Source organism: Galeopterus variegatus, unplaced genomic scaffold, assembly GCF_000696425.1.
Source record: "Galeopterus variegatus unplaced genomic scaffold, G_variegatus-3.0.2 Scaffold2789, whole genome shotgun sequence".
NCBI classification, from domain to species: Eukaryota; Metazoa; Chordata; class Mammalia; order Dermoptera; family Cynocephalidae; genus Galeopterus; species Galeopterus variegatus.
The window spans coordinates 119523-145917 of record NW_007728900.1 but is presented as its reverse complement, the minus strand read 5'-3'; the positions used below and the strand labels follow the sequence as shown (position 1 = coordinate 145917).

Below are 26395 nucleotides of genomic sequence, written 5' to 3'. Positions count from 1 at the left end.
AAACTCTTAGAGTTGATAAACAAATTCAGTAAAGTTGCAGGATACAAAATGAATACATAAAAATCAGTAGCATTTTTATACTCCAACAACAAACTAGCAGAAAAGGGAATCAAGAAAGTCAGCCCATTTACAATCCTCATCAAAAAAATAAAATACCTAGAAACAAACAACCAAGGAGGTAAAAGGTCTCTACAATGAGAACTACCAATCAATCCTGACAGAAATTAAAGAGTACACAAAAAGATGGAAAGATATTCCATGCTCTTTGATTGGAAGAGTTAACATTGTGAGCCAGCCCGTGGCTCACTTAGGAGAGTGTGGTGCTGATAACACCAAGGCCATGGGTTTGATAGCTCACTTGGGAGAGCATGGTGCTGACAACACAAGTCAAGAGTTAAGATCCCAGTACTGGTCATCTTTAGGGGAAAAAAAAAAAGAGTTAACATTGTGAAAATGTCCATACTACACAAAGCACTCTACAGATTCAATGCAGTCTCCATCAAAATACCAATGACATTCTTCACAGAAATAAAAAAAGCAATCCTAACATTCATATGGAACAATAAAAGACCCTGAATAGGCAGAAGAAAAAAAAACTGAGCAAAATAAATAAAGCTGGAGGAATTATACTATCTGACATCAAGTTACACTACAAAGTTATAGTAGTCAAAACAGCATGGTACTGGCAGTAAAACAGACACTCAGACCAATGGAACAGAATAGAGAACCCAGATATCAACCCACATACTTACTCCAACTGATATATGACAATGGCAGCAGGAGCATATATTGGGGAAAGGACCACCTCTTCAGTAAGCGGTGCTGGGAAAAATGTACATCCATGTGTAAAAGAAGGAAACTGAACCTGTACCTCATACCATATACCAAAATCAACTCACAACCATTAAAGACTTATATAAGACCCAAAACTATAAAACTACTAAAAGAAAACATAATGGGAACACTTCAGGAAGTAGGACTGAGAAAAGACTTTATGAATACATGCAAGAACACATGCAACATGTGCAAAAACACATGCAACAACAACAACAAAAACCAAATGGGATTATATCAGATAAAAAGATTCTGCACAGCAAACAGAGCGGAAAAACAACCTACAGAATGGGAGAAAATATTTGCAAACTATGCATCCAAGAAGGGATTAGTATCCAGAACACACAAGGAACTGAAACAACTTAACAGTAAATAAATAAATAATCCAATTAAAAAATGGACAAAGGAGCTGGACAGGCATTTCTCAAAGGAAGATATATGAATGACCAACAGACACAAGAAAAAATGCTCAACATCACTAATTATCAGGGAAATGCAAATCAAAACCACACTAAGACATCATCCCATGCCATTTAGACTGGCCATTAACAAAAAAACAATAACAAATGCTGGTGAGAATGTGGAAAAGGGGAACCTTCCTACACAGTTGGTGGGACTGTAAATTAGTGTTGCCATTATGAAAAACAACATGGAGGTTCCTCCAATGACTACAGATAGAAATGTGATATGATCCAGCAATCCTACTGCTGGGTGTATACGCAAAGGAATGGAAATCGTCATTTCAAAGGGATACCTGTACTCCCTTGTTTACTGCAGTTCTATTTACAACAGCTAAGAGTTGGAACCAACCTAAATGTCCATCAATAGATGACTGCATAAAGAAAATGTGATATAAAATACTATATAGTACAATATAATACTACTCTGCCATAAAAGGGAATGAAATTCTGCCATGTGCAGCAACACGGATGAACTTAGAGAAAATTATGTTAAGTGAGATAAGCCAGGCACAGAAAGAGAAATACCACATGTCCTTACTCATAAGTAGGAACTTAAAAAGGAAAACTTAAAAAGTAAAACAAAAAAGAAAGATACAACAATCACAATAGTCTGTTGAACTTTGAAAGAGAATGGAACCAAGACTAAAAAAGGTGGGGGAGGTGGAAGGGGAAGGGGTTTGGCAAGAAATTGGTACAGGGCCACAAAAAAATGATTACATTGTATAATGATGAATATAGTAATTAACCTGATTTGAAAAAATAAAATAAAAATTGTATAATGGTAAAAAAAAATGTGATAAAGGAGAAAATATTAACCTATTGAGTGCTGGTAGGGTGTTCAGCCATGTTTTATGTATTTTACATAAGGACTCTGTTGACTTTATAATATTAAAATCCTTTGTCCACTTAAAAAGAAAAAAAAAAGCAAAGACTACCACCCGCAGACCACAGGAGCTTGAGGGAAGAGGAGAAACCCACAATGTTCATGAAGGAGTCACAGGCCATGGCACGAGGGTGTTTATGAAGGAGTCACAGTCCAAGGCAGGAGGGAGTAGGGACAGCTCTGATCACTTTGAGCACCAGATGCTTCTGAGACAGCCTGTGTATGGGATTGGGCAGTAGCTGTAGCACAGAGATTAGCCTCTAGAAGCTGGCAAAAGACACAGTGGTGCTCTTCATGTGAACTTGCTTGGAGACTGCAGGGGAGAGGAGGGCTTTGGAACACACCATAGCAGCCCACAGACCAGAAAAATCATTGTCAGGGTTCCCCCAGGCCTGCATAGGAGGGGATGCAATCAACCAGAGAAAGAAGTCACCCAGAGGTTGGTGAGTCATCGCAAAGGACACATGCATGGCTATCCCCATGGGAAGCATTAGGAGAGCAGGGGAAAAGCTGGCCTGCCGGGAGATCAGTGGGGTGTAGTATGGTCAGCTGGTTTCAGTGGAGATCAGTTGGGATGACAGAACTACAGGGGGTGCATCCATAGTAGAGATTCAGTCCCAAACCAAAATTTCCACACTGCCCAGTAGTATCTATGGTGACCTCACTACACCCAGAAGTGATTAAAATGCCAACAATTAAAATTCTATCTTCACAAAAAGCATTACCCACAGAATCAGCAGCAAGACAGCAATTAAGCTCAAGCACAGACCTCAAGTTCAGGTCCCACATGAAGTTCTTCCGATTCAGGAATTAAGAACAGAACAGCACATTAGTTCCAGTGCAGAGTCTAAGTGGTGGTGATAGGTATTAATGCACCACAGAATGAAAAAACACCACAGACCAGACACAAAATTCTAGTATTAACCAGTAAAGATCTATCACCATTAAAAAACACCTATAAAACCTAGAAGAGGCAGCAGAGTCCTCAAATGCCCAGGCATCACCATAAAGAAACAAAATTCAAGAAAGAACAGAGAAATATGTTGCCACCAAAGAAAACCAAAGTACCAGCAAAAGACTCAGACAAACTGCAGATCTATGAAATGTCTGACAGAGAATGCAGAATAACCCTCTAAAGTATGTTCAGGGAGTCACAAGAATATACAGATATAAAATTAAATAATAACTGGAAAAGAATTTGGGAGGAGAGGAGAAACTTGACAAAGGGATAGAATCAATTCTTTAAAAAAAAAATCTAGAAATACAGAATACATTATCTGAGCTAAAAAACTCAATAGAAAGCTCCAACAGCAGACTTAATCAAATACAGGAGACAATCAGTGAGCTCAAAGAGAGAACACAGGAAATTATCCCATCAGAGGAGCAAAAAGAAAAAAGAATAAGAAAAAAATGAAACAGAAATATAGCTAATATGGGACTCCCTCAAGTGAAATATCCTCCATGTTAACTGTCATACCCGAAAGAGTAGAAAAACCATGTGACCTACAAAGCATACTCAAGCAAAAAATGACTGAAAATATCACAAATATGGAGAAAGATGATAGGATCCAGATAAAGGAAGCCCAGAGATGACTAATCAAACTCAATCCAAAGAGGAACACTCCAAGACATATCATAATCAAATTATTAAAAACCAAAGACAAGAAAGAAAACTGAAAGCAACACAAGAAAAGAAACAAATAATATTCAATGGAGCCCCAATAAGGCTCTCAAATGGATTTCTCAGTAAAAACTCTATATGCCAGAAGAGAATGGATGATATATTCAACGTGTGGAAGGAAAAAGACTGTCAGCCAAGAATTCTGTTTCCAGCAAAACTAACATTCAAATATGAAGGAGAAATAGTCTTTCCCAGAGAAACAAAAGCTAAGGGAATTCATCAACACTAGACCTGCTTTACAAGAAATGCTAAAGGGAATTCTTTAACCTGAAAGATGACAACACTAACAAGTAGCACAAAAACATATGAAGATATATAACTCATTAGTAAAATAAGCAACAAATAACCTCAGAATACTCCAATGCTGTAAAGGTGGTGAATAAACAATTTATATCTTTTATATGAAGACTAAAGGACAAACCTAACAAGACAATAACATGTACAACAACCATATAAGAGATAGGCAATATTAAAATGTGTAACTTAGAACAAAATATCAAAAAATGGAGGGAGAATAACACTAAAGCATAGAGTTGACTTTGTTTCTTTCCTTTCTTCTTAGATACTAAAGTAGTTATTAGTCTAAAAGAATCTGTTGTAACTACACCAAGTGTTTTGTTAATCCTCATGGTAACTGTAACACAAAAACTTATGAGACATACTAAAAATACATATTGACAAATCAGAACATATAGAGAGGAAAAAAACACTTAACCACAAAGGAAGATAGTAAGACTGGAAAAATGGGAAAAAGGATCTACAAAACAACTTAAAAAGAAACAACAAAATGGCAGTAACAAGTCCCTATGTACCAATAATAACACTAAATGTAAACAAATTAAATGCTGCAATTAAAAGACATAATGTGGCTCAAATGGATTATAAAACAGGAACCAACAATATGCCACCTACAAGAAACTCACTTATAAATACCCACACTGACTGAAAGTGAAGGGATGGAAAAAGATATTTCCTACAAACGGAAATCACAAATGAGCTGTAGTAGCCATACTTATCACAGTTAAAATAGACTTCAAGCCAAGGAAAGTTAAAAAAGGTAAGGAAAGCCATTGCATAATGAAAAAGGAGTCTATTCAACAAGACAATACAATCCTAAATATAGTCGCACCCAGCTTTGGAGCAACCAGTTACATAAAGCAATTCTACTGGACCTAACAGAAGAGATAAACGCCACAATACAATAATAGTGGGGGACTTCATTACCCCACTTTCAGCAAAGGACAGATCATTCAGACAGAAAATTAAACAAGAAACATCAGAATTAATCTCTATTCTGGGCCAACCAGACCTAATGAACATTTAGAGTACACTTCATCCAACAGATACAGAATACATACTCTTCTAAGCAGCACATGGAATATGTTTTGTGATCTGAAATGGACCATATGTTAGGTCACAAAAAAAGACTCAACAAATTTTAAAAAACTGAAATTATATAAACTACTTTGACCACAATTGAATAAAACTGGAAATCAACAACAAAAGGGACACTAGAAACCTTATGAATACATGGAAATTAAACATGCTCCTAAATAACAAATGGGTCAAAGAAGAAATCAAAAAGGAAATTAAATAATTCCAGGAGAGAAATGAAAATGAAAACACAATATACCAGAACCTACAGGATACAGCAAAAGCAGTTCTAAGAGTGAAGTTTATAGCAAAAAATGCTTACATCAAAAAAGAACAAAGACTTCAAATAAACCACCTAATATTACACCTCAAGGAAGTGGAAAAACAAGAACAAAGAAACCCCAAATCAGTAGAAGTAGAAAAATAACAAAGAGCAGAGCAGAAATAAATGAATTAGAAATGAAAAAATACAAAAGATCAATGAAACAGAGTTCTTTGAAAAGATAAACAAAAATCAATAAACTTTTAGCTAGACTAATGAAGAAGAGAGAAAAAACTAAAATGAATAAAATCAGGAATGAAAAAGGAGACATTACAACTGATACCATGGAAATACAAAGGATCATAAGAGACTGCTATGAACAACTATATGTAAACAAACTGGAAAACCTAGAAGAAATGCATAAATTCCTGGATACACACAATTTACCAAGGTTGAATCATGAAGAACTAGAACACCTAATCCGACCAGTAAGACTGAAGCAGAAACAAAAAGTCTCCCGACAAAGAAAATCCAGGACCAGATGGCTTTACTGACAAAGTCTACCAAATACTTAAAGAAAAACTCATCCCAATTCTTTTCAAACTCTTCCAAAAAAATTGAAGAGGAGATAACACCTCTAAACTCATTCTGGGGGGCAAACATTAACCTCATACCAAAACTGGAAAACGATACAAGAACAAAAGAAAACTACATACCGATATCCCTAATAAACACAGATGCAAAGATCCTCAACAAAATACTAGCAAACAGAACCCAACAACACATCAAAAATATCATTCACCACAATCAAGTGGGATTCATCCCAGGGATAAAAGGATGGTATAACATCGCAAATCTATAAATGTGATACAACGCATCAACAGAAAGAAGGAAAAGAACATATGATCATTTCAATAGATGCAGGAAAAGTACATGACAAAATCCAACACCCCTTTCATGATAAAAATACTCAAGAAATTATACACAGAAGGAATGTACCTCAACACAATCAAGGCCATATATGCCAAACCCATAGCTAATATCATACTGAATGGACAAAACACATTTCTAAACTATTCATGGGTCAAGGATGAAACAAACAACATGGGAAATTTTGAAAATTTCAAATTCAAGAATAAAGAAAAAACAACACATCAAATTTCATACTATACAACTAAAGCAGTGTTTAGAGAGGAAAAACAGCTTTAAACATTTATATAAGGAAGGTCTAAAATGAACACCTTAAAGTTTCAGCTAAAGCAGCAAAAAATATATGCTAAGTATATCTAAGTAGAACAAGAAAATAAAGAGAAAACAAAAAATGAAAGTTTATTAAAACAAGGGGAAAAAATAATAAACACTTATACAATTGAAGGAAAAAAAAAAAGAAATCAGTCTCAAGAATGAAAGAGGAGATATCCCTACATACATTAAGAGTATAAAAACAAAAATTGTGGGCCGGCCCGTGGCTCACTCAGTAGAGTGCGGTGCTGATAACACCAAGGCCACGGGTTCGGATCCCATATTATAGGGATGGCCGGTTTGCTCACTGGCTGAGCGTGGTGCTGACAACACCAAGCCAAGGGTTGAGATCCCCTTACTGGTCATCTTTTAAAAAAAAACAAAAAACAAAAAACAAAAATTGAGTCTGTCCTAGGTTCCTGGCACACACAGATCCTAAAACAATTGGAATTTCCTGAGTGGACAGGAGTTTATTTTATTATTCATAGCAAGTTCTTTTTGAGTATACCTGAGTTTATGCTAATGAGGTAACTTAGGGTAGGGGCCCAGACAGCCTCAGGACAGAGTTTGTGACCAGAAAGACAAAGGGAATATAGGGTTGGAACTTTCAGCCCCACACACCAACCTTGAGGAAGGGGTTGTGGCCTGGAGATTAAGCTCTATAAAAACTCTTATATAACTAGATTGGATGAGCTTTCAGGCTGGTGAAAGTAATGAGGTATTGGGAGAGTATGCATTAAGAGGGCATGGAAGTTCAATGAACCACTCCCCTCTATACCTTCACTCCCCTCTATATCTCTCTTCAATCTGTCTGTTCCTGAGTTGCATCCTATTTATAACAAACTGGTAAATGTAAGTAAAGTGTTTCGCTGAGTTCTGTGACCCATTCTAGCAAATTATCAAACAGAAAAAAGGGGTCATGGGAACTCCCAATTCACAGCCAGTCAGTCAGTAACATGGGGGGGCCCAGACTTGGGATTGGCATCTGGAGTAGGAGCAGTCTTCTGGAACTGAGCCCTTATCTTTGTGGGATCTTTTGACACTAACTCCACATGGACAGTGTCAGAGTTGTATTAAATCACAGGACACCCAGATGATGTCTGGCAGGTTGAAGAATTGCTTGGTGTAGAAATAACCCACACAGCTGATGTAAGAAGTGTTGTATGAGTAGAGAGGAACAGTGTTTTGTCAGAGGAAAATGAGAAAATCTGAATACATTTATATAACTCATTTGACAACAGCTGAAACAAATTCCTTGAAAAATAAAACACAAATTTGCCAGAAGTTGAAATTGAGAATGTCCCTCTATCTAATAAAGAAAAATGAATTCATTCTATAACACTCCTCCACAAACACACCAAAAACTTCAAGACCAGAAAGTTTCACTTGAGAATTCTACCAAACATTTAAGAAAAAAAATAACATCAATCTTACACAAACTCTTTCAGAAAAAAAGAGAAAACACTTTCGGGCCGGCCCGGTGGCGCACTGCTACAGTGCACCACTTGGGAGTGCGGTGGCGCTCCCGCCGAGGGTTCGGATCCCACATACAGACCGGTTCCCGCTCACTGGCTGAGCGCGGTGTGGGCGCAACACCGAGGGTTGCGATCCCGTTGCCGGTCCTGGTCCGGTACGGGCGCGACACTGAGGGTTGCGATCCGTTGCCGGACACGAAAAAAGAAAAAAAGGGGGAAAAAAAAAAAAAAAAAAAAGGAGAGAGAAAACACTTTCCATTTTATGTTCCTAAATCGAACAAGGATATTGAAAGAGAATAGCCTTCATTAACACAAACACCCAGAACAAAATATTAGCAAATCAAATCTAACAATACATAAAAAGAATAATTCATCTGGACCAAAAAGAAATCTAGTTTAAGAATTCAAGTTTGTTATAATAGAAAAACAATCAATGCAATCATCATAATGGCAGAATAAAGAATAACCACATAATTATTTTGAGACATACAGAAAATGCATTTAACAAAATTCAACACCCATTTATGTTAAAAATTCTCGACAAATTAGGAATAAAAGAAAGCTTCCTCAACTTGATAAAGGGCATCTACCAAAATGTAGAGCTAAATCACAGTAGATCAGAGGTAAGAGAGGAAGTGGGAAGGGAAGGGAAGGGCAGGGAGCAGAGGAGAGAGGAGAAAAGATAAAGAAGGTGAGAGAAAGGGGAGACAGGGAAAAAAGAATAGGTAAAAAATGTCTCCATTTGCAGATCACATGAGTTTTTTAGGTAGAAATTTCTCAGAAACTACTAGAGCTAAATAGAGCTAATACAAGGATTTCAAAATTAGAAGAATATATTAAGAATCCATGTTTCCACAATGATATAAACAAAGAGAAGGGCCAATTAATAAATGTAGAAATGAAAATTATCATTTGGGCAACCACTATATTAACAATTATTTCAAGTAATTTCAGATGCTCAAAGGGGAGAAAATGGTGACTTTATAGTTGAGAAATCTGGCAGACATCACCTTAATCAAGTGATCAAAGTAATATTACCAACACTAAAACAAAAGAGGTATCACATGCCTTCAGATATGACAAACTAAGGACACATCACTTCTGTTGTATTCCTGTCAAAAGTGAATAATCTGAATCTAGGCATAAGGAAATATTGAACTCAAATTGAGGAACATCCTATAAAATAAACTTAATACTTTTCAAAAAATCAATCTCATTAAAGACTGAGTAACTATACCAGTTCAGAGGAGGTTAAAGAGACATGGTAAAGAAATGAAACAAGTGATTCTGAATTGCTTCTGGACCAAGAATTTTTTTTTTTCTTTTTCTGTAAAGGACATTAGTGGTAAAAGTTCTCTTACTTTATACTATATCAATGTTAATTTCCTAATTTTGGTAATTGTACTATAGCTATATAAAAATTCTAAAGCAAAATCAATAGGCAATTACAGAAATTTGGAAGTATAAAATAACTATATAAAGACCACATGTTTGTGGCTTCACTTGCTTTTCAATTCAATTTCAACTATTTCTCAATTATTTAAACATTATTTTTAAGAACAGTAAAGTAATCCATCCTATAGTTGTAGCATAATTTCTATAACCATTCTATTATGGCAAGGCATGTTTATTTTTCCAGAATTTTTGCTTATATAATTAATACTGGTATATAATCTTTACCTAATACTTTGAATCATTCCTTACAATAAATGCCACATTTGGTATATAATTACCAAACCAAATGCTTTTAGCATTTGCAATATGCATATACTGCCAAGTTGTCTTCCTGGAAGACTACCAACTCAGCTCTCCCTCTCCCTCCATCCTTCCACTTATCCTCCTTCCCCCAACCCACACTGTACCTAAGAGCACTTACTATTTTGAAACATCCCTTTGATTCTAGCCATAAGTATTAGATGACTTCTTTGGTATCATATATTGCTTCATATTATGCTTTTATTATTAAAGAAATTGAGTGTCATTTCTTATGTGAGCTGAATGTGAATTTTCACCTTTGAACCATGTCCTTCACCAATTTTTCTTACTATATTTGGTGCTTTCATTAAAAAGAGGAGATCAGTATCAAAGCTTTTTGTATTTTGAAATGATTAAGTCATTTACCTACCATACTTACAATATCTTTCCGAACTGGGGTATAAATTTTGTTTGTAGTGCTTTCTCATATGCAGGTTTCTTTCTTAATTTCTATAGTTTGGTTGGAACTTCAGTCATTATTTAGCTATCTGGTCTCTTTCAGTAAATGACAGAAAAAGAAGCTAAATTTCCATCGAATTGTTTTACCCAGTTATCCCAACAAAATGTTTCAACACTGATCTGCGTGAACCACCTTTACCACAGATTAAATTATTAATTACTTTTTGGCTGGATTTTTAATATTTGTTCTTCTCCTTTTCTAACAGGAGTCTTAGAGCACATTTTAACAGCTAATGGAATAAATGCCCTCATCATTTACCTCTGAATCACGCTTACAAATGTTGTTGGAATTTTTTTTTCTTGGAATCCCACTAAAATTAATAATTATGGCTATTGGTCTATCCAAATTGCTTTAATCTGTTTTAATATTTTATATTTTTCTTGAAAACTACACATTTCATCAAGACTGCTTTTGTTTTTTTAGTATACATCAGCACTGCCTTAATTTTTTTAATCTACTCAGCATCATAATTGCTAATTTCAATTTATGTTGCATATGGGCTTTTTGTAAAACGTGTCTTTCTACAGTTACTATCTTATGGTAATGTAGCCTCCTGAGGTGAATGCCTAGTTCATTTATTTTCACTCTTATCTAAAGATGAAAGCATTTACTGTTATGAATTTTAGTACAAAGCTAACTGCATTCCATAAACTTTTGATACGTAATGTTTTCACTAGTATTATTTTTGGAATAGTTTGTAAATGCATCTGGGAAAAGGTATTCAGAGAAGTCGTTAATCTACTCTCTTCCAGATTTTACATTTATTTGGGGTTTTGATTCAGAGAACGCAGATGGCACAATTTGTCCTGTTTTAGAATCAATCCATTTTTCTAAATGCTCCAAGGACTACTACAATGTGCATCTTTGGATGCAAAATATAAAGTGAGACAAATACCTATTGGTCAAAGCTTAATACATTTCAATAAGAAAAAAAAAAATTCGAAGTCCTTAGAGTGGCCTAAGAAAGCCAGGCATAAGTGTTCTGTTATTTTTATACATCGTCTACCTTTCTCTCTCTTGTTCACTCCTCTCCAGCTACAATGGACTTCTGGACTATGCCAGGCATGCTCCTACCTCAGGGCTTATTTCCTTGTTGTTCCCTCTGCCTAGAACTTCTCAGAGAATATGTGTTCATTTTTTTTTATTTGGCAGCTGGCCAGGACAGGGATCCCAACCCTTGACCTTGGTGTTATTTATCAACACAACACTCTAACCAACTGAGCTAACTAGCCAGCCTTGCTAAGTGTTTTTTTTAATTATCTATAAATTCTTCCAAGTTTTTGATATGAGGACAGCAATATGAGTAAGATTTCTTGTGGGTGGGGATCAGGGAGATATTAACACATTGTCTCAGTGCACTATCTCAAACCAGAAGTCTCCTTCACTACGTAATACATAATAGTAAGATATTCTAAAATACAAAAAAAAAAACCTATTCTAATTGCTTTTCTTCTTCCTCCAGATTCAATTTCTCCTGTTTTCTAGCTCATGGGATTTGCTAGAAATTCCAAAGCAATGTTATATAAATGGTAACCTAGGAAACCTTTTCTTCCTCTATCTAGAGTTTACCAATGCCTTCTAGCCAGATTAATAAGAACACATCTGTAGTTGAAAAAGTTTAATTTATTGCTCATTGCAATGAAGATGGCACACTAGAGGTAAGTAAGAGGTGTCTCAGAGAGTATTAGAAACAACTTACAGGATTTGAGCTCATGTTAAATAAGTTGAGGGAGGATTCAAGGAAGTGTGGCTTCACTGTGGGTTAGATATTGTCAAATGGGACTAATATTATGAGTATGTTAATAAATCTTACCTTGAAAAACAGAAGACTACAATGAAGCTAAAGTTGTGACTGGTAAAGAACTATCAATCACTCAGCAGTCAGGATAGGGGTGTGTTTGGTATTTTTGTGGTTTGTACAGTGACTTTATTTTTTTATGTGATAAAGTTTATAGAGTGATCTTGTTTTTTGTTTCACTTTATCATATTCATAAAGTGGCCTTGTCTGATGATGTTCTGTGAAATTATGTTCTAAAGGAGAACATCTAGACCTAGCTATGAATGTCAAGCCAGTTTCCAGATTCAAGGACTGCTGTTCTCTCTGAACTCTCAAGTTCTCAGGGTGTATTTCAATTCAAGCCTTTAAAGCTTCTCCTGATACAACCCAATGTAACTTCTTAAAAAACAAAAAGCAAACAAACAAAAATCCAACACCTGAATCTGGCGTTTTCATGGCTGTTTAGAAACAGATACAAACCCATCTGTGAACTTACTATAAAAAAAGAATAGGCCAAATGCAGGCATGCACATCAAGATAACAGAGAGAGCAGTCACATAAACTACCACTAAAAGTAAGAGAGGAAGTCAGCCATGTTTTGGAAAAATTAAAATAAAATAAAGAAAAGTAATATGACCCAAAAGAATTTATTTTCCACTTTAACAAAAATAACGGCACTGTTTTTTCCACATAAAGTGAAAATACAAAGGAATGCGCATTAAAAGCACACCTCATTTTTTTCTTTTTACTATAAAGGATAATATTAAGACAATTTGTAAATCTGAATAAGATCTAGGGATTAGATAATAGCATTGTATCAATATTAACTTCTTGAATTTAAAAATAATTATATTGTTATTACATAGGCAATAACCTTGTTTTTAAGGAAATATACCCTGAAATATTTAAGAGTAAAGAAACACATGCCTGAACCTCACAAGCAATCCAAAGAAAAAAATTATATGCATATATACATAAAAGAAAGACCGAATGTGAATGATAAACAAATGGGATAAAATGTTAGTGTTTGAATAATCTGGATGAAGAACATGAAGGAATTCTTTTTAGTATTCTTATAACTTTTCTCTAAGTCTGAAATTATTTCAAAATAAAAAGTTAAGAAAAAACATCAAGCCTAAAACTTGGTTTGACAAATATCAGCATCCCCAAGTCAAAGATAAAGAGAATAAAATTCAAAATAATCATACGATGAATCTGAAAAGGTAAAGCTAGTGTCTCTTTTACTCAAGCCTGTAGTCTACATTCCATAGAAAAGCTAATGTTTCAACATAATGATGGGTAATTCAGCAATAAATTATAACTTTCATATCTCTAAGACAAACAATGCCTTAATTATTCATAATTTCCTCCTAAAGTATTTCCTTGCTTTCAAGGTCTGATTTTACCAGTAAGTTAAAAAAAACTTTAAGCTCTTATCATTGACAACCAAATAAATGTTGATTCTGCCATTATCCATCAGAGCTATTGAAGTCCTAATCAACACAACAGCATTCAAAGCAGCTGTCTTTATGACAGGACATTTCAGTAAACTAATCTATGATTTGACAACTCAGGTGATTATACTAATGGTACCACTAAAATATACTGTTAAATGTATCATTTACCTGAGAACTGCCACTGAAACCTGGAGGTTGGCTGTATTCTGTGGAATCAATAATACTACTGCAAAATGAAAAGAGAAAAACATGACTTTAGTATTTACATTATTTTGGCAACAGAAAAAATAGATCTAAAATATGTCACTTATAAATCCAATGTTTCAAATTTCTAAGCAAAAGAAAAATTTATCACTAATAATTTAATTAGAAATCAAATACACAATCTATAAACATAAACTCTGCAAATATTTAAGCAATTTACCTCTTCACCCCATCACACTTCAAACACCCATCAAGAAAGAATGTCAATAGGGAATAATCAGAAGGCAGGGGTTTACATAGATTTCTTTACTTCTATTTCATTCTCAGATAGATTTATGAGTTGTTTGAAACTTTAAGGAAAAGAGGGTATTGGGAAAAGAGCACAAGCATGCAATCAAAAGTTATGGATAACAGACCCTGCTCTGCTACTAAAACACCATGTTCTCTTGGACAATTACCTTCTAGTCACTCAGTTTCCTTGCCTGTAAAATACGGTGAGTGGAAACTAGCTATTGTTAGATTATCTGGAGTCTCTTCCAGTTCTAAAATGTTGTAATAAAGCCTCATGTGAAAAAAAATTATCAAAATGGAATAAATGATAAAATAACAATAATCTGTCTTTCATAACCCCAAATTGTACTGGTTTCCTCTGCCCTGGCCCAACATAATCTGCTTTCTGCAGTGGTTCTTGTTATTTATGTCCTCTGTACATTCTCCTACCTAACCCTAGAAAAACCTCCAGAAGTCCAGACTATCTTTTTCTTCCTCTCTCTTACCATTTCATCTCTCCTATCTCCCTCCCATCTTTAAAGTAAATTAGAATATAAAAACTATCAACAACTGCAAATTGCATGACATATATACCAACCATGATAAAGTGAGTTATTTGCTTTTTATATATCATCCTTTCTTTGTTCTACTATAAACATGTTGATGTTCTTGTCTACCCTAATGAAATTTAAGCAATTGAGAGTAATAATTAGAATTGTTAACTACAAAAATACACAAAATCATGAATTACTTTAGTATTAAAATAACCTCAAAGATTCTAGAATATGAGAAGTACTCTTAAGACTACAGAGTTTGAATTTTACCCCTTAACAGCTAATCTTATTTGACCTCTAGTTTCCCAGTCTATTAAATGATGAAGACAGTGAGAGTGGTGTGAGATTTAAATGAGATAATGCATGTAAAGTTCTCAGTATGATGCCAAAATATGGTAAACATTCAATAAATTTAAGTTCCTATTTTTTTTTTTTTGTCTTTTTCGTGACCGGTAAGGGGATGATCGCAACCCTTGGTGTGATGTCGCCCACACGGCGCTCACCCAGCGAGCGCACCAGCCATTCCCATATAGGATCAGAACCCACAGCGGGAGCATCGCTGCGCTCCCAGCGCCGCACTCTCCCGAGTGTGCCACGGGCTCGGCCCTTAAGTTCCTATTTTTAACAAAATTAGTCAATAAAATAAAACCTCGCATTTTCAAAAACATAATAAATTACAGGAAACTGTCCTCAGAGCTGTCTTTTTTAAAAAAGCAACACATATTAATAGGTCTTAATTCATTATGTTCTTAACTGGTCTATTATAAAACTCAATTATACAAGAAAGAGCCTTTAAAGGACTTACAATATAAATAATATAAATGGAAGAATTCATCCACTCTTGTAATGGGTCTCTTTTGATGAAATATAACCAATGCTCACCTTCCCTACAGAGTCATGCACTGATATAACAAGATCACAAGCTATTTCAGTGTACTCCAGCCAGGGACTAATAGGGCTAATAATGTGCACATGACATACATTCAAATATTTCTCTATTCCTTTTACTAATGAAACCCAATCCTCTAAAATTTGCATGACATTAATAAAACTGTGTAGTTGCATATTAAGAGGCCAACAGAACAGAGCAATTTCTAGCTACGATATTTTTTATGGTTTTATGATTCAGAATTCTTTGACTGCAAGCCTGAACAACGATATTGATATCTGTGTGTATAATAGTAATAATACTACATTTCAAATATGCTTAAAAAATACTCATCAAATTTGTTGAAGATACTGAAATTATAGCTTTTAAATGGTATTTTATTAATCATAACTATGGAGTTTTTATTTTATATTAGGTCTCAATTTTATTCACTAAGAAAAATTTATAATGCATGCAGACTGCAACAGAAGAAATTTAAAAAATAAAACCCTTTAATTCTGCTTTTTTAAAAAATAAATTAGAAGAGAATATTAGAAAGCACTGACAGGGCTGGGTGCATCTTGATTCGGATGCTATACTACTTCTCACCACTTGATTTATCTATGATAACAACAATATCAACAGTACCATTTATCAAGCATTTACTGTGCACTAGGCACTAACCTAAGTAACTTACATTTCACAGCTCTAAGGTAGCTACTATTATCATTCTCATTTCTCAAGTGAGGAAACTCAGGCACTGACAGATTATATACAAGGTTACTTCCAAAAGTTCATTTTTGAAGATTTGTATTATCTTTTAATTCTATTTTTCCACAAACTTTTTGAAGTACCCTTGTATTGAGCCCAAGGTAACAATGTTAGGAAACTAGAGAGTTGGATTCAAACCCAAGCAGTCAGGTTCCAGGGTCCACAATTAATGATCATGCTATGCTCCCCAGGCAATTTATGATCTCAAATTGAAGAATGGGAAAATCCTGCCACTTCATATAGTAGAGAGAAATGTGAAAAACAGCAACCTATAAATGAGACAGAATCATCAATTGTTTGAAATGAATGTCAATAAAGTTACAGAAGGTATAAAAATTTAATAAAGACATCAAAAAAATAGCAAGGGAAAGAAAAAATTTTCAGGGTGGTAACTAAAACTGAGTTAGGAATAATATATTTTAATAAAGTTGAGAAAAATAAGATAATAAAATAATTCCCTAATGCTCTTGCTGATGAAAATGAGAAGCTTAGCTAAAAACATAAATGAAAACAATGCAGCTCTTAATCCAAGATACAATGTACCTCTTAAGCTGAGGTACAATGGACATTCAGTTACACAACCAAATATCATACAACTACTCTCCTTTTTTTGTTTTTAAATTTCCAAAAGCAAAGATATGCTTTGTAATTAGAAGACAGATTCTAAGTCAATTTCACATATAAGGTATACCTATAATGAATAGGTAGCTAAGAGAAAACTGGTTCGTCTTGGTAAAAATAATAGGTTTACTAATTTTAGATTGGATTTTTATTTGAAAAAAGGATGAGGTATTAAAATTAGTAAATACAACATTAATTAAATTATAAAGAGAATTTTTAAATCTATGTCCCAAATAAAGCACATTAAGATCATTTTTGGCTGAACATAAAGACAATAAATGTGAGATTTTAAAATAAATATGGGAATTGAATGGACACAAAAAAAGCCATATACATGAAGTTAGACTAACTGCTATCACTTTTTTTTTATTATAAACTTAAGACAGAGAAAAATAAATGCACACATTTAATAAATTATATGGGGTTTATTAAACAGAGAAAACCTATTCCTTTCCTGTATTTTACATATAATTATTGAACCCCCAAAACAAAACATGCTAAGTAACAAGTAACCTGAAAAAACTGTGACATAAATTTTTAATACTTTAATAATTTTTAATTGAATTTCAAATTAATGGTAAATTCCATTTGCTAAATAACCAAATTTATTGTGGCCCCAATTTTTCAGATGACTCCAGAGATACTAGAAATCAGTCTTCAAGTTCATTTTTTTAATTCCACATAGCCTTTAAAATTTGATACAGTAATCAAACAAATCATCCAAAATCCATGTGACTCATATGACAATAACAATAATTGCAGCAGCTAACATCTATTGAGTCCTCACTATGGGCCAGACATTATTCTCATTTCTTTAAATGTATTATCACATTTTATTATCACATTTCATTAGTCACTAAGGTCAAACTATCAATAAGTTGTGGAGATGAAATTTAAAACTAGTAGTATAATTCCAGAATCCTTATGCTAAGATTGCCAAAGTGACCTGTCTCCTCTTCTTGAAGAATCACTCCCCTGCCATTCTGAATAGAAAGTTTCTATTTATCTTCTCCTCAATGTTTTATTCTCAAGTCTGGGATGATTTCCAATCTTCTCATCCCTCAAGACTTTATAGGCTTTAGAGTAAGGATGCCTGGGTTAGGATACCAGTTATGCCACTAACTGTACAGCACTGGGCAAATTACTTCACCTCGGTGACTCAGTGCTATGGTTTTGATGTAGTTTGTCCCTGCCAAAACTCTTGCTGGAATTTGATTCCCCAATGTGGCAGTGTTGAAAGGCAGGCCTAATGGGAGGTGTTCAGATTACGGGCGGAACGTGGGTGGCTTGGTGCAGTTCTTGTAGTGAGAGACTGGATTAGTTCTTTTGTAAATGGATTATCTCCTTCCAGAGCAGGATATTATAAAGCAAGGAAGTTAAACCCTTTGTGCTTTGCCCCTGAGTCTATTGTTTTACTGCCTTTGGAAATAAACAACTTTGCTTGGTAGAATTTCAAAAATATAAAAGAATAAACTCAAAGGAATAAGACTGACAAGACTGATCTGCCTCCAACAAAATCTAATGAAAATCTCAATTCTTTACACAAAGTACTTTATATGACTACTTTACACCCTACTACCACTTTCCAATGAGTTGGAGTAGATAATTTATTTGTAAGTTATAGAGGAAAAGTTTTTAATTATCAGATGATATTGTTCCTACAAACATTTAGCGTTACAAAAAACCAATTATGTGAAATAACCTCAGAAAAAGGTTTTAAAAACAAAGAAATCAGAGAAAGCATGCCAAAAACAGTAACAAAACATTCAAACATTGGGAAGACCTGGAAAATGAGAAAAATATGATGAGACTTGGGTAGGGAGAGACAGTAAATAGCAGAAATGAAAAATGGTAATGCACATGAAATTGTACGTTTGTGTACAGTTGCCCTTACATGTAAGCCAGTTTTACCCTGTACAACTTTGGTTTCCCTAATCAGCCCCATCTCTAACCTTCCAAAATCAAGGTACATGTATAGTAATCAATGCTGGAGGGAGAATTCCCTATATGACTCGAACGTAAAAGAGCAAAAGCCATAAGCAAGAGGATGTGATCACAGAATATTAATGTAATCAACGGGGAATGACTGGTAAGTATCAGTAACTTGTTTCCTTCACAGAGACTTAATTTTAACTTGATATGAGTTATTTTAAACACATTATAGAAGAATGGGTATCTTTACACAACAGAGAGTAAAATAAATAGAAGTACAAGGGGTCTTCAAAAAGTTCATAAAAAGCTGGCCGGTCAGGTCCCTTGGTTAGAGTGGAGTGTTATAACATGAATGTCAAGTATTCAGATCCCATACCAGCGAGCAGCCAAAAAAAAAGTTCATAGAAAGATTCGTACTAATTCCATTTTAAATCCATTTTTCCACAACTTTTTGAAGTACCCTCATATTTACACCATCCTCCCCAAAAGAAAAAATAAGCTAACGATAGTTATAAAATGCTAATATTGAATTTTTGAGCTTTCTTTTATGAAAATAAAAAAAGCATGTCTGACTTAGACATTTATTTAAAAATGTCAGTAATACAGACATATTTACTATCTATGAAAACAATGGTTCTGAGAGCTACCAACCCCTCCCCTCCATCCCACCCCCAACTCTCCCTCCATTCCTTCATTCCTTTCTCTCCCTTATCAGCGTTTCTCCTTTCCTCCCTTTTCTTCAACAACACTGGATTGGGCGATAATCCCCAGTCTAACAGCAATTAGCTCAAAGCTGGATTGGGGAGTTTGTGTACTAGCCTCAATTTTGCTGGAAATTTCACCTTATGAAAACAAAAGGACAACCCCTCTTCATTTTAATCCTTAAGTCTCCAACCCCAACAGAACCTGGGACCTGTGTATCACAGATAAGGCCACAACTTGTGTACCAAAGATAAGGGCACACTGTGTATCCACACTCATCCCACTTAATATGCATAAGAATAAGCCAGCCTTTGTTAAATATGTATGAATTCCTGTAGCTAGACCCTTAAAAGTTGTAACTCCTGCCTGTTCGGAAAGCTTGGTTTATTTTAGGTTATAAGATCCTTCTTGTTCCTGGCTTGCTCAACCCAAAATAAAATTCCTGTTTAATGCTCAAATCACCTTCTTTTGTGTTTCTATTGGCATACGTAGCAGATAACGACACTGTGGGTGTTTACCCTAAGACAACAATTTGTATATTTTCTAAAGTATCATATCCTCTACCACCACCACCACCACCACCTGTATTTGAATCTCTTGGACCCACCTCAGACCTAATGAATCAGTTTGTAATTGGGTTCAAAGTCTGCATTTCAAACAGAGAACTTGGTTGACACTCATGAACACTTAAATTTGGCCTCTTCATACCTCAATTTCAAAATTTAAAAGAACTGTTAATATTTTCATCAAACAGTGACAATTAGGTTGTATATAACAAGAACCCAAAGCTGTTTTATAAAAATCTGGAAATGCCTAGTAATCAAACATAAATTACTATAAAGTTAAATCCATTTTGAGGGATTTAAATTCTTGGAATCAAAAAGTCTATTTACACCATATTTTTCAGCAGAATAATCATGAGCATACCTTAATTTCCATCCTAAGACTATGTAACCATGAAAGCGGGGTTACAGGGTCTATTATATTCAGAACTATATGGCCTAACAGTGTTTTATATATGCCTGGTATACTCCAAATACTAGCTGAATGATTGAAAATAAATTCTCCAAGTATTCTAAATAAATTACACTGTTTCAAGAAAGGTTTTTATAACTTGCTACATTTCTATTACCTATCAATTTTAATGAGAAATTACAGATGTACAAAGAGTACCCTCTACATTATTGCCAAGGAAGTGTGTTTTCTGTTTGTTTACTAGTTCAAGTTGAAGAGTCCTTACGATTCTTAGCAATGTCTTCCACTGCCTATGACATCAAGTTCAACTCCTTTGCATGATATAGGGTCAGGGTTAAGGCAAGTAACCTTTAGTATTCAAAGCAATAAAACAATCAACTGTTTTTACTACTTCTCCCACACAAAAGGTAGACTTAATTAAAATACAGCAAAACGTCACTTATGTTCAAAAGTCCCCAATGTAAGTGTAGTTGAGATTTTTTAAGATCTGTTTGCAATCACCTACACTTGGACATTTAAAAAAGTGTTAGTCTGTGTACAGACAATTTCCTGTATTGTTACAATCTTCCTCTCTTAGATAACGGAAATAAATATTATATATATATATATATATATTAAAAGTTTACATTTATGCAGGAAGATGTTTAGGATACACAATAAATTACTGATGAATTTTTAAGGATTAGAGTTATACTTGACCAAAAAACATTTCAGTTATTACATTTAAAAAAAAAAACAACTTCCCCCCAAAAATAGAGCAGTTGAAACACTAATAATTGCCAAAAAGTACCAAGAACTTCATCACTAATATGTGAAAAAGGAGCCATTAACACTGCATTGGTAACGAGTGATAAACCAGTCAATAGCAAAAATAAGGAAGATGGCTCTCTTTTCATTCACTATACCAAAGAGCCATCCCTACCACCAAATATGCCACCCCCTTAGTTTACTCAGTCAAATTACAAAATATACAAATTCACACGGTATTGGATCACTACCTTATGCATATATTTTAAATTATAGTTCAATATTCTTAGCATCCATTTAGAGACCCCTTGCTTTTTCCTTCTATTATCCCTATACTTTGATTCATCTGGACATTTGTTAAAATGATAGAAACAAATGAAAGGTAAATTTTAAATACAGTAGTTAAACACAATCAAAAGTAGAATATATAAGTCTTACCTATATATTTTATTTATAAATCTCCCTTTTTCTACCACAGAAAACTTTAATAAGCAATTCAGAATTTAAACTGATGTATCTTTTTTTAAAAAATGAAGTAAATTTATGATCAACTGCAAATTTCTTATCAGTAAAAGTATTTTAAAGATGAAAGACTGTAACCAGACAATTTTTATTTACTACTTGTATTAAATTTACTATTTGATCTCAGGAAAACAAGAGTTACTCTGCAAATTTAAGTCCAGTGACTATCTATCTGAAGCATATCCAGCTGAAGCAGATACAGAAGTTTCAACTAATACATCATCTTCAAACAAAGATAATGTATTAGTTCTTTGAAGTTCTGAAAACACAGAAGAGACTAATCGACAATTCTAAAATACTTAGTGATGGAGTTTGGATGTGTTGTCCCCTCCAAAACTCAAGTGGAATTTGATCTCCAATGTGGCAGTGTTGGAAACTGATTGAGTCACGGGGGCGGATCCCTCATGAATGGATTAATACTCTCCCTGGGGGAGGGGAATTAATGAGTGAGTTCTTGCTCTATTTATTACTCTATTAGTTCCCGTGAGAGCTTGTTGCTTAAAATGACCCTGGCACCTCCTCTCTGTCTCTCTCACTTCCTCTCTCTTGCTTCCTCTCACCATGTGATCTGCTTGTACCCACCGGCTGTTTGCCACTTTCTGCCGTGAGGAGAAGCAGTCTGAGGCCCGTGCCAGATGCAGCTGTCCCAGAATCGTAAGCCAAATAAACCTCTCTTCTTTATAAATTACCCAGTCTCAGGTATTTCTGTTATAGCAACACAAAACGGACTAAAACAGAAAATTGGTACCGAGGAGTGGGGTGTGGCTATACAGATACTTGAAAATGTAGATGCAGCTTTGGAACTGGGTAATGGGCAAAGGTTGGAGGAGTTTGGAGGACTTAGAAGAAGAGAAAAAGATGAGGGAAAGTTTGGAATGTCTTAAGAGACTTATGTGGTGGTGAGCAGAATGCTGATAGAAATGTGGACAGTAAAGGCCGTGCGGATGATGAGGTCTCAGATAGAAATGAGGAACTTATCAGGAATTGGACAAAAGATAACCCTTGCTACACCATAGCAAGGAATCTGGCTGCAATGTGTCCATGCCCTTGGACTTTGTGGAAGTTGGAACTTAAGAGTTGTGAACCAGAGCATTTGGCCAAAGAAATTTCTAAGCAGCAAAGCATTAAGAACGCTGCATGGCTACTTCTAACAGCCTACTCTGAGTTATGGCAGTAAAGGCATAACATAAAGCCAGAATTTAAAAGGGAAGCAGAGCGTACAGATTTGGAAAATTTGCAGCCTGGCCATGCTGTAGAGAAACGGAGAGCTGGAGAACAATGCAAGAGAACAATGCAAGGGTGAAGCAGCTAAACTGGTTGCTAAAGACATTATCTTGGCAGTGAGGCAGCCAGATGCTAATAACCAGGACAATGGGAAAAATGCCTGAAATTTCCAAGCAGCAAAGCATTAAGGAAGCTGCATAACTACTTGCAATAGCCTATGCTGAGTTATGGCAGAAAAGGCATGATGTAAAGCCAGACTTTAAAAGGGAAGCAGAGCATAAAGATTTGGAAAATTTGCAGCCTGGCCATGTGGTAGAGAAGCAGAAAGCAGGAGAAAAATGTAAGGGTGAAGCAGATAGACTGGTTGCTAAAGATTTTAGCTTGGAGGCAAGGTAACCAGATGCTAATAGCCAGGACAATGGGAAAAAAGCCCTGAAGGCATTTCAGAAGCCTGGAAGGGTGCCCCTCCCATCACAGACCCAGAGGCCTAGAAGGACTGAGTTGTTTCAGGACAGACCTGGGGTGCTGCTGCCCTCAGAAACATCCTGGCATCTGAGCTACTCTGGCTGGAGCAGCCCTGCCTCAAGCAGCCCCAAGTGTGGTTTGTGCAGCAGCTCTGGAGAGCATAAGCTGGGAATCTTGGTGGCCTCCACGTGGTGTTAAATCTGCAGGCCAGCAGAACATGAGAACAGTGGAAGCACGGCAGCTTCCACCCAGATTTCAGAGGATGTATGGGAAAGCCTGGGAGCCCAGGCAGAGACATGCTGCAGGGGCAGAGCCACTTCAGAGGCCATCTACTAGAGCAATGTGGAGTAGAAATGTGGGGTTGGATCCCCCACAGAGAGCCCCCACCAGGGAAATGTCTGGTAGATCCAAGGTAGTGGGGCTGCCTCCAGGACACCGGAACTGCAGGGCCACTGGTAACATGCAACTCTAGCCTGGAAAAGCTGCAGGGACCAGCATAGCCCAATGGACTGTGCCTAGCAGAGATATGTGAGGGAGCCTGCCTGAGGCTCTGGGGCCCAGATGCCCAACTGTGCCCAGGATGCAGGACTTGGAGTCAAAGAACATTATTCTGGAGGCTTAAGACATAATGTCTGTCTTGCTGGGTTTCGGGCTTGTTTGGGGCCTATTTCTCCTTTTTTCTGGCCTATTCCTCCCTTTTGGAATGGGAATGTATACCCAATGCCTGTTCCACCATCTATCTTGGCAGTAGATAAATTTGGTTTTGCTTTGCAGGTCCACAGCTAGAAGGACTTTTGCTTTTGGTTTCAGAGGGGACTTTGGACTTTGGGCTTTTAAGTTGGTGCTGGAGCAAGCAAAGACTTTTGTGACCGTTGGGATGGAATGATTGTATTTTGTATGTGAGAGGAACATGAGTTTTGGGAGGCCAGGAGCGGAATAATGGAGTTTGGATGTGTTGTCCCCTCCGAAACTCTTGTGGAATTTGATCTCCAATGTGGCAGTGTTGGAAACTGATTGAGTCACGGGGGCGGATCCCTCATGAATGTATTAATACTCTCCCTGGGGTAGGGGGCATTAATGAGTGACTTCTTGCTCTATTAGTTCCCACAAGAGCTCATTGCTTAAAAAAACCCTGGCACCTTCTCTCTCTCTCTTGCTTCCTCTCACCATGTGATCTGCTTGTACCCACCGGCTGTTTGCCACTTTCTGCCGTGAGGAGAAGCAGTCTGAGGCCCGTGCCAGATGCCGCTGTCCCAGAATAGTAAGCCATATAAACCTCTCTTCTTTATAAATTACCCAGTCTCAGGTATTTCTGTTACAGCAACACAAAACGGACTAAAACACTTAGTTTAAATTCAAACAGCAAAGTTATTTAGCTCTGCTTCCTATTCACTTACACATATAAACTAAATAATATTTAAAGAGCCTAAAATTCACATCTGTTAATTCACACTGAATAAAGTGCACCCAGTTTACCTCTCTCAAAAATTCAGACACCTGGTCTAAAAATCTAAACAAAATCAGCATTATCATCATATTTGCTAGGAAGAAAATTAACAAAAATGTTTTGCTTTATTATTTAAATAAAGTTTGAGCTAATAAGTTAAAAAGGCCTAGAATATTAATGATCCTCTAAAAGAATGCATAAGATACATATATGCTCATAATCACCCTGCCAGATAAAAGGACCAATTACACCTGGCAGTGGATAAAAGACTGTGCTTATGGGCTGGCCCGGTGGCGCACTCGGTAGAGTGCGGCGCTTGGGAGCGCGGCGGTGCTCCCGCCGAGGGTTCGGATCCCATATAGAGCCGGTCCGCTCACTGGCTGAGCATGGTGCGGGCGCGACACCGAGGGTTGCGATCCCGTTGCTGGTCGCGGTATGGGCGCAACACCGAGGGTTGCGATCCCGTTACCGGTCACGAAAAAAAAAACGAAAAAAAAAAAAAAAAAAAGACTGTGCTTGCCTACCATTCTCTAATTTACTCATTACTTGCCACATGTAACTATGCAACAATAAAATGTAAACTACAGTTTACACTGTGAGTTATGGACTTTATTCCTCATAATCTAAAGCAGATTAAAAAGGCCCTTAGAGCCGCAATCTTTGGTTTGAACTAACTCTAACATGGAAAGTTTGGAATGGATGAAGGTTTAAAAGGTTAAAAAAAATTCAACTGATTTTTATCCCCCACCCCCCAAAAACTGAACACTCACCCCCAATTCCACTCCAATAAAGCCTGACTTGTAGTTTTTATCAGCAAGATAAAAATACTTAGTTTACTAAGGAAGTATACTAAAGGCCTTGCTTCAAAATTTCACAAACTATGAAAATTAAATGACATTCTAGGTTAACTATATATTCAAAAACATATTTTAAGTTCCTATTATGTATAAATGCTCATATAAAAATGTGGGAGTGTGAATACAATACTCACAGGATGACAATACAGCATGGGAAATACACACAAACTAATATATAAATTACAGAAGCAAGAACAAAATAAGTAATCTTTAAAAAAAAAAAAAAAAGTCGATAATTCTATCTCCTGCTTACCCCAAGCATGTCAAAAAAGAATAGAAAAGAGCTCATCTTTGGTTGGACTTGGGGGTGGGGGTGGTGGGGTGTTACTTAAGGGATGAACCCAGAAGAAGGTTCTAGGCAAAAGGAACAGAATAAGCAAAGATAATCCTGACATCCTGCTTCAGGAGTTATTTTCAATTTTAAAGCACAAAAATAGTAGGCAGGGGCCAGTTGATTATAGAGGGTCATGCAAAGAGTTGAATCTTAACCAATCTACATAGCTACTAAAGCATTTTAAGCAGGAAAGACACATCATATTTCTGGAAGTGATGTTATAAGAGAATGAATTAAAAGA

The 26395-nt window shown here is 35.8% G+C and overlaps 1 protein-coding gene across 1 annotated transcript in view; it reads right to left on the bottom strand.

Annotated features, from left to right (window-relative positions):
- Window positions 1-26395, bottom strand: part of RFWD2 (ring finger and WD repeat domain 2, E3 ubiquitin protein ligase) — a 227116-nt gene that overhangs the window by 106624 nt on the left and 94097 nt on the right. Inside the window, exon 10 of the mRNA XM_008582996.1 lies at window positions 13830-13887. Coding sequence (XP_008581218.1) covers window positions 13830-13887 — 58 coding nt within the window. The remainder of the gene's footprint in view (window positions 1-13829; window positions 13888-26395) is intronic.